At 32.3% G+C, this 10,632-nt stretch overlaps 1 protein-coding gene across 1 annotated transcript; it reads right to left on the minus strand.

Annotated features, from left to right (window-relative positions):
* Window positions 1-401: 401 nt before the first annotated feature.
* Window positions 402-7,209, minus strand: LOC143911877 (uncharacterized). The gene is made up of 6 exons (XM_077430964.1): window positions 7,023-7,209; window positions 6,209-6,431; window positions 4,955-5,177; window positions 4,827-4,862; window positions 1,014-1,130; window positions 402-898 (listed from the first exon to the last, which is right to left on the minus strand). The coding sequence occupies exons 1-6, from the start codon at window positions 7,105-7,107 to the stop codon at window positions 554-556; spliced, it is 1,029 nt and encodes a 342-aa protein (XP_077287090.1). The 5' UTR covers window positions 7,108-7,209; the 3' UTR covers window positions 402-553.
* Window positions 7,210-10,632: the final 3,423 nt, after the last annotated feature.

Below are 10,632 nucleotides of genomic sequence, written 5' to 3' on the forward strand. Positions count from 1 at the left end.
GTCATATTTTTGAACACATTTTTTTTTCATGATACGGTATTAATAACTTAAATTCGTAATACCTACCAAATATTAGCGCGTTATTGAATTCTAAAGCATTTTTAAAGTCATCATAGCTGTCAAAAGTCAACTGTTATATTACAACTGGTGAACATTGTTGAAAGTGTATTCACGCTTGTAGAGACATATAATTTACTAGTTGAAGTTAATTCGAATATGAATAACCTAAAACGCCAGTTGGAATATATTAAATATGCACAACTGAAAATATACTTCGACTGTACCATATACACACATATGAATGTATGTTTGTATGTACTTAGCTAAATGACTCACTGCATGTATAGGTAGATTCAATAGATATTATGTATGAAATTTTGAGAAACAAATAGCTTTTATTAATTTATAGTGTATTTATTTTATTGATATTACACATTAAAATATCATATCTACATACATACATAAATAAATAAATAGGAATAGTACATTGTTTTTTAATACTCTCCACATAATGGATACACATAATATTATATTCAGAAACTAAATTTTGTACTTAATTTGATTTCTTATTGCCTTTGTTTCTTTTATTTTGATTCCCGTTTCTTTGATTGTTATTTTTGTCCTCGAAATCGGGATATTCCTTTTTCTGAAGACGCTCTCTCAGCCTTTGGCACTGTCGAGTCTCTCTAATCATATCTGACGGACACGATAGTTGCATCTCTCTCCAGATGCAATGGCTAAATCTCAATGTTGAAGGATTACAACGTTCGTTGACGACGTCAGTGTCATTTTTGAGAGATATAGAGGTAATATTCGTCGATGTCACAGAAATGTTCGCTGCGCTCGAACTATTCGCCGAGCTAGTGCTTACTGAATATTCCGTGTGGTTTTCGGCATCCTGAAAATACACACACAAAGGAATGTATGTGAGCATATTAAAGGTATGGGATTTTCGATGGTTAATTTAATTCAAACGCGACTACGTGAACTGAGATAATTTGAAAGTAACTCACTTTTAGACATTTTTCTAATATATTATCAATGATTTTCTTCTGCCATTCAGCATTTACTAATTCGTTTTTGACGAAAATCGTCGTGTTCTGTCTGGATATGTATCCTGCGCTATTAATCTGCAAAATTATCACAAATTTCAACACTAAATTTAATCATAACAATGTTGATAAATAAATATATTACATAACATATTTTTTATTATATAAATTATAATATTTTGACAATTTTGATACTTCGAATTCCGATTATGCTACGAACACACTAAATCGTACAGCAAGGATGTGCTTTTGGTTTCCAGCGGGGATGGGCGTATCTTCATATCATTGCTAATTCGTACGATATATTATTATTATTTCGCCTACAATTCTTCAAATTTGAGAATCGATAGCTTTCAAATATACATATGTCAATACAAGGATAAAATACCACCGAAAACACTACAGGGGGGAGAGTTTTGTCATGGATCGCGATGATATAGATTAGGCGTGCAAAACTATCTAAATAAAAACACGTGACACATATCACCTTTAGTTCCATTAAAAATTAAAAAAAATTTTTTTTTGAAAAAGTTAAAACAAATAAAAAATGACTACGTTCAAGTTATGTTACATATAATATTACGAAAAAGAGGAAGATAATGAAAAGTAAACTGCTTTTCGATATTAGTAGTGTTTCGACAAATCAAAAATCAAACTATCAGTGACTGACAATATAAATAAAATATAACTACAAATAAAATATTGCAAAATGCTACATTTTTTATTTAACAGAAATATATTTATATAATGCGCAATTTCTTTTATTCTAATGTGCAAAAGATTCGATCTTGGGAGCAAAGCTATTTTGTAAAATGCATCGTAAAGTGGTACCCATAATATAATATCTTTTGACTGATCAAATAATGCAAAAATACTGACCAATTAAATACAACCCAAAACATCAACGATTAGCAATTCAAAATATACGATACAGTCGACAATTATATTTTGTGCAATAGTTTCTGAGATACGTTTATACGGCGTTTCCCATCGAATTGAGATTCGCATCGAATGAAAGTGCTCATCAAATCTAATTCAAATGCAAGATTTTTAGATCCGTTTTGCCAATTTTTTTGAATAAGCTTTGTAATTCAATAAACATTATTGCACATAAAAAATGGAAAATCCGGATTCTCTTCGATAATCTGTCCAGGTGCGAGGCGGCAGGCAATACAATATCAATTGCGTTGTGTTTGTGAGTCGAGCGAATTCCGATCACGTTTACTACCCCTGAACCAGCGAGAGCACAGCCCTTATCTCTTGCGAACGTGTACGTCTGTCGGGGATAATAAGTTCAGACATGTTTAAAACGCCTTATACGAAGCGACATTATCGTCTTATCACAACCGACTTCGGCGCTTTTAAAAGCTGTACAACGCGACAAAAGTTACATATGAACGAAAAACATTTAACATTAAAAGCATTACCATCACTCTAATGTGTATAGTAAACACGATGATTTTCCCAGGCTAAAATCGACGATGCGAGTTTCACATTTCATTCCTATACATAAATGCTGTTAATTCACAAGTTCTTCATTACAATCGGGGGCTCGGAAACAATCATCATCATTGAATTTCGTCCGACTAGCGCGTTAATGATGTTCTAAAATGACGCAAGCCTCATTACTATTTCACTGCAATAATGGGATACGTTTCGCGTGCGTGCGTAATAAAGTCTCGTTGAAACGGTCATAATTTGAATTGTCGAATATAATTGGAAATTGTAGCTCGATAATTTATCCGATCGTGTAAATTCCGATCCTTTATGAAATTTTATCATTATTCGCGCCCGAGCGAAATGCCATTATCTGGTAATGCGGATTATTGTGAATTTTTGTAAGCTGCCCGCGATTGCAAATGAATTTCAACAAATTTGAAAATTGAAATGGATATTTAATGCATTTTGTAAATTTTCACTATAGAATTTGAATATTAATGTGTGATAATAGAAAAATGAGATATCGCATTTTTTCAAAACCATTTGCAAAGTTTTATGTAAATGAAATTTTGAGGTGTCATTTACAAAATTTGAAATATTTCAAGTGAAAAATTAATATGCTATATACTATATATGTATGTTTATTGTACATAAATATTTAATAGAAAATACAACGTAAAACCAAGTATTAATGTACCAAAAGTGAGTATTGAAATCAATTTTTAGATGTTTTTTCTATTGATTGTGATTTTTTATTGCAATAAAAAATCACGACTACTAGAAAAAAATATTTGACTATTAAATCCAATACTCACTTCTGGCACAGCAATACTAGATTTTGATTTAAAGACTGCAGTAGCCAAAAGTCACTAAAATTTGCGCATTATTTTAATCGCTCATATATCATAAACGCAAAGAAATTAATAAAAATCATTACCATATCTCAAATTTAGTATAGATTGATTATTTAATTTCCTTTCTGGTATTTTTTTTGTTGCGTAGTGTTATCAAATATAAATCTTAAATAATTATTGTCACCTAACGTATACATATTATTCCTATAGGACAATCGTGTTTTCCATAAATATTTTTACTTAATTAAAATTTTACATTGTGGTACATGAATAATGGTATGGTATGATATGAATACTTTAATTATACATATATGAAGTATATACATAGATAAAGTATTGTATTCGTGAGAAGTTTAAACGAGATTTTGACTGATTTGTATCCAGTATCGATCTTTAGATTTATTTATTATTTTTATAATAACAATAAAAATAATATGACCTGACAGGTTGCTCCAAAGTGTCACACCATTCTTTCAAAAAAAGAAAAGAACAATAAAAATTACCTCATTCATCATTCATCTCATTCATTCTTCTCATTCATCTCATTCAAATAGACTCGTGTTGAATGTCATGAAACTGACCAGCTCATCAACATTGAACAATTGAACAGGTCCAAATGTTCATCCATTGCATTAAGTAACCGGAAAGCCTTTACAAGAGACGAATTATTGAAAGCAGACGTTTTCGCATCAATAGGTTTGAAAAGTAAATGATGACGTAAAGCTCTACCACATTCAGGCGCCGAAAATTTAAATTCCAATACAATCGAAGAGTTGTCAATTCTTTCCTTTAATACTCCAAAGAAATATTTGGAAATGGCAATAATTCTTCTCGAAGATAGTGAGTCAAAGCCTAGCATACCTTGTAAAAAGGCAGTGGGAAATAAATAGGGGTAATATTTATATCTCCTCATATAAAGACATCCAATAAACTGTTTTTGAACTCTTTCTATCAAGAGAGAGAATTTAATTTCAGTGCGACTCCAAATCATAGATCATGTTTTAATGCTATATGTGCAATTACATTTTCAGTTAACGTATAATTTTCATTAAATATACATTATTTCGTATGGATATGTATATTATAATATAAAATATGAATTACTCAATACCTACGATGATCTGAATTATCGGAATCTTTTCCATGTTGCAATTGCATGTACAGTATATCGGATACTCGTACGTACGGTTTTATACGTACAATATTCGAATTTCAAACAAACTGCAAACCGACAAACAGTTCAGTAAAGGCTGCAGATAACCGAATTACGGGTTTGCGAGGTATCGGTTCGACGGAAACGATTGTCATTCGGCGCACGTATAGCAGTTCGCGCGGTTGTTACACCACAAGACTTAAACCGAACCGAACTCACGTGAAAATAACTCTGAATCGGGATGGGGTAACTTACGCTCGGACGACGCGATCTTACCGCACCGCTGAAACGCTGAAAAGGTTAAACTCCCTTCATTTATATTCTTACCAAATTTTTTTTGCGGGCCACGCACTCCATCGCGCACTGAAATGTACACATACACAAAAAAAGATTAATTAAATTTTTCATATAAAATGTAAGCGAGGTAAGTAAATTAATTACATTAGAAAACTTACCACTAAGTCGTCTTTGGATTTACCAACTTTGCGACAGTTGAACATGTCGAATGGTTCGCTATCGGCAGCTTTCGCAGCTCGATTTCTGCGAATTTCAGCGAAACATTCCCGACGTATTTCCTTGAGTGCATCTCCGTGCATTTTCAGATCATCCCTGTCGCCGCAACACGTTCTTTGGAATCGGTTGTTGCCTGAATTTGAGCTCTGGGTTGGCCTCGGTGGTCTAAAGTATCAGTAATATCATTTTATTCATGTATCCAAACGCACAATAAGAGGCTTTTAATAAAATACAGAAACATGTACAAACATACATATATGAGCACACACACTCATATACAAATATAAATATATTCACGTACATATTAAAAGAAAATAGTTATAAATAATTAAAATATAGCATATATAAGTTGGAGTTAAAAAAGTCAATCAAATCATAATGCTCATTGCCAAACCTAATCAATCTGGGGATCGGAGAATGGAGATGATAACTACGATGAGAATTACTGTAATTTACAGACTACTGCAGAGATCGAATAAAACAAAGAGGAACTTTTAGTTAGTTGGAAAACACATTCAAATATAAGGACAATCAATAAGAGAATTTCAAAGTTTTTAGAAAAATATCAAAAAAACTAATGATTCTTCTATCTATCATATTATTATTCGTCAATTACATATATTATTCATAAAATAAATGTTTTCTGAAACTTGATACGAGGACAAAATTTATAAAAAAATCTTCATAAATATTTTTTTGATCTACGCTTGTTTTACTAAGCAGATGTCACTTAAGTCCGTTAGAATAAAAACAAACTATACCACAATGCAAAATAGTACGTATAACATTTTCAGAATCAATAACACCATAGCATAACTTATAAATCTTATTTGATTAGATTTAGACTAGATAAAATGAAAGTGAATCAATTGTTTGTTGGTATATTCAATCACTCTTTGAAAATACTATGCATTGTATGATATATATGTATGTATGTATATATTTATAATTATATGATTCTAGAAATTATAGTTTCACCGCTCGAGGCTTTCCATCGGCAAATGATTGGGTGAAATCCACGTATCATCATGTGTATCACAGTTATAATTAATATCTGTCAATAGCGATACTAATAAAATGAGTATGCATGTTAATACATAGCAGTCGTCGTTAATAGCAAAACAGGTATTGTATTTTTATTGTATGATATACTTGTAATAAATTTAGTTTCTAATTGTAAAAAAAAACACACTAACGTTCTGCAATTTGTGTTCTTTTCAGTAGTAGTACTTGAAGGATTAGGAGTAGTAGTTGTTATAGAAGCAGAAGTTGTTGGTGAAGCAGTAGAAGTAGTTTTATTGGAAGTCTGTTTGGCATTTTCGGTATCTCTAGCAATCCTGTTGTGTGTTGGGGTGTAAATGTTTTCATAATTTTCAATATAGTCAATACCATCCATGTAATCTTCTTGAAGAATTATATCTGTAATAAAAATTTATATTAAAATTTATGTTATTCATATTGTTAGTTGTTACAACAGTTGATTTACATAAATTCAAGGAATTGTTGAGTTCAAATCGTTTACTGTTGACAATTTGAATGGTAACTAGATCAACAGGATTCTTAACATTCCTTTCTTGAATTTCTGTATTGAAATAAGAAGAATTTAAAAATATTTTACTTTATATAGAGTTTATAATACATGTTTAACTATCCTTATACATGTACATATGAACATACATATATACATATGTATTTATTAAATATTCATAATTTTTCAACAATGCACATATTACATATATGTATGTATATAACGTCATGAATTTTTTAGCATATTAACATTCATAAAATGTGTTCAAATTCCATTTGGAATAATTTTATATACTATTGAATATTACATCAACTTCTCTTTCTACTTGGCATTTCAAAGGTTATCGTTCGAGTACATACGGAATGAAATTTTCCTAACAAACGTTTATGGAACGATTTTCCGGTTGTTACATTATATACGTTACGTTGTTTCATATTTGTATCATTGTCATGTACGACCTCAAGTGGTCGTGTTTGACTTACTGAAATCGGTGTCGGACCAGTCGTAACCGAAGGCCAGTGTCGCCAAAAATGTGGGACAGCATAGTAGAAGCAATATTTTTTTCATGACGAGAGGTCAACGTGCCACTTTTAGAATAAAATAAAAAACAAACCGACCAAACGACCAACTCGCGAAACGACAGTGCGGCACTAAATTGAAATGTCGACTAAAACATTCGATCGGGATCGTTTCTCTTATATACCGACTCTCTCCGGAAAAAAGTAATAAATAAATATAAATATAAAGTGTCCAAAAAATAAATTCGTTGAAATTAGAGAATCATTACGATTACAATCCGATCCACTACAAAAATGCTTCGGAAAATCCCCGGAAAATGCGCATAAATTAACTGGTTTTTGTTATGATTTATAACACTCATATTTACACAGTAAATTGATGCCTTAGTTGTCATTTATATTTTTATACACATATACATATGTACATATGTATATAATGACAATCGCATCTATTCCACGATTGGTTTTTAAATTCATACTTTGCTCTTGAAACCCACAAAATAATAATAAAAATCTAATTAAATGTAATAAACGAGACTCGGAAATATAAAAATGAAAGTGTGCACTATTTTATATAAAAATAGATCAAATATTTACTGCCACTATCAAGTGTTAACATTTGAAAAGAATTATTTTACCACACCGGATATGTCTAATGATTTACATTTGCATTGTAAATATGCACAAAAGCGTATTTGCCGGTTACATTTTATATAATAACAATGAATCAACGACTGGATCGTTGGATTTACCTTGCCTTACTTGCATATACATATGTATGCACATGCATATGTATGTTATACATACATATATACATATAAATAAATATGTAGATTGATTTTAAATTGTGATATTATGTATGTAGTATAGTAATATTATTTGATATGACATAAATGGGAGTGAAAAAGGAAAAATAATTCATAATAAAATAATTTCGGTACATAAATATAATAAATGCCACTTTGCCTGAAGAAAAAGATCTTCGATCAATGTGTTTTGCCAGTGATGACGTATGAATATGAAACTTGGACATTGAACGCCAGTTTGTACACAGACTACAATGCACTCACAGAAGTATGGAACGCTGTTTGCTCGGCATAACGAGGAACGACCGGAAGCGAAATACATGGGTGAGAAGTATGACAAGGGTTTTGGATATAGTGGATAGAGTGAAAATATTGAAATGACAATAGGCGGGCCACGTGGCTAGAAGAATGGACGAAAGGTGGATAAAAGAAGAGCTAGAATGGTACTCGAGAGAATGCAAAAGGGTAAAAGGAAGACCGCAGGGAAGATGGGTAGACGAAATTAGGTAAATGTGTAGAGTGAGATGGATTGACGACGGATGGAAGACCTCAAGGAAGATGGGTAGAATGAGATGGATGAGAGTTGCCCAAAACAGAGACGAGTGGAAGCGTGTTGGAGAGGCCTTCATGCATCAGTGGATGCCGAATGGCTGTAGACGATGATGATGATGATGATATAATAGCATCTGAAATTTGAATCAATATATGAAATTATAGGTACGTCAAACATAAACCCTTTACATTATTTCATAAATGTATATGAACAATTCTCGGTATTCCGATAAATTGACAGTCGAAATGTAGAATCTATGTCGATTTATAATCGACACCATAGCAAATTTTATATAGTATTATTTGAATAACGGAATCATCACAGAATTCAAATAGGAAGTGATAAACCATTTTAATGCATTTAATTTTTTTTGGTTAGTAATTTTTATGTTGTATATATTTGACCTGAATGATGAAGGCGATGCCGTTATGAAAGTGGTTAACAGCGATCTGTGTTGACACGAGACACGATTTCAAGAATTCTCAGAGTTAAAAAAAAAATAAACAAATAAAAAATGAAATATTTAGTTCACTCCTCTCCGTTTAAAACCTTGACTTTGGCCATTGGATGCAATTGACACAACAGACTACGTTTATCGCTAAACTCGATAAGTGCCAACGTCCACTCAGGGTCGTTCTAAAGCAAACATTTTTTTTCGCGAACACCAAACACTGATCAAAGCGAATTTCTTCAAATATGATTTATCCTCGAATAAACAAAACTCTTATATAAGTTTGTTTGCTCCCATCTTTCGGGTCAATCTTTAAATTTCAATGAATTTATACGTTGCAGAATCAGTAGTATCAAACTTTCCTTTAGCTCTCCGCAATCGTCAAAATCCCATCCAGATACTATAGTCAAAAGTAGTCTGATCTAGTTGGTAAGACTAGATTTAGCTCAGTGAGCTACGACAAGAACATCTCCGGTCGCATCCCGGCAATAACACTAAATCACCCCCAACAATGCACCCCCCGGGATCATTAACGTGCACGCGGTCCAACTTATATGGGGGTGAGGAGGGGAGGGTGGACGATAGCTGAACGTCTATCCAGGATGTGAAAGTTCTCCAATTGACATTACACGCCTGAGCAACATCGTGCCAAACATATGCGATTTAATTAAAACAAGCTCAGCGCGGTGCATAATGCGATGAATGAAATGCTTACGTATGTATTTAAAGGGGTGTACATATGTACAAATAGTTGGTTTACGCATCTAACCCGATAATTTTAAATATTGTTCTCGAGCTTTGGTACGCTTTCTGGTTGATGGGTCAAAACGAGAGCGTTTAGTTGCAAGTTGTAGCCTCTTAACGAGTGCCTTGGTCAGTTAAACCGAGATGAAACGACGCAGATAACAATGATGGTGCAATAAATCGAGTTTACGAAACGGAACCCTCTTAGATACGCAACCGTTTTCCTCCTTCTCCTACTCCTATTTTAGTTGACCAGTGTCCAACACTCGTAAGTATGTACATAAGTACTTACAACTATAAAAGATCTTATGAAATAATATTAATATAATAATATAATACATAATTATGTTTGGGGACTGGAATTTTAATTGGTTACAGACAGAAGAATTTTATGTAAAAAAGTTGAGAAATTGGGTAAATGAATTGGGTTTTAAACAAAAAGTGACGGAAGCAACGAGAGTGAATAATTTATCAAGCTCTCTCATTGATTTGGTTATAACGAATATAATGGATCTGCGGTGTGAGGTGAAAGATGTACCGAAAATAGGAGACCATTCTATTGTCAACATGTTTTTGGGACAGCGGTTTAGTAACGGAGGACTTAAAAATATGCAGGTGACTGAAAGAGAAAACATTGATTATCAATTGATGAATGAATTGTTAAAGGAGTGTGTATGGGGAAAGGATGGTGATAGTGTGAATGAAATGTGGGAGATAATGTATCGTAATATAACATATTCTAAAAGTAAATGCGTAAAAACCACAAGAATCATGCATAAGCATAAGCTGAAACCTTGGTTTACCAAGGAAGTAAAGGAAAGCTTAGTTGATAAGAATGTTAGTTATAAAAGATATAAAATTATTAAGGCTATGGATGGAATCCAATTAGAAAAGGCTTGGTTAGAGTATAAAAGAAAGAGGAATAAATGTGTGAATGTTTTACGTAATGCGAAGAGGGATTGGCATGAAAGAAATATTGATGGTGCAAAAAAAGATCCCACAAAAATGTGGCGAATAATT

The sequence above is a fragment of the Arctopsyche grandis genome, chromosome 5 (genome assembly GCF_051622035.1).
Source record: "Arctopsyche grandis isolate Sample6627 chromosome 5, ASM5162203v2, whole genome shotgun sequence".
NCBI classification, from domain to species: Eukaryota; Metazoa; Arthropoda; class Insecta; order Trichoptera; family Hydropsychidae; genus Arctopsyche; species Arctopsyche grandis.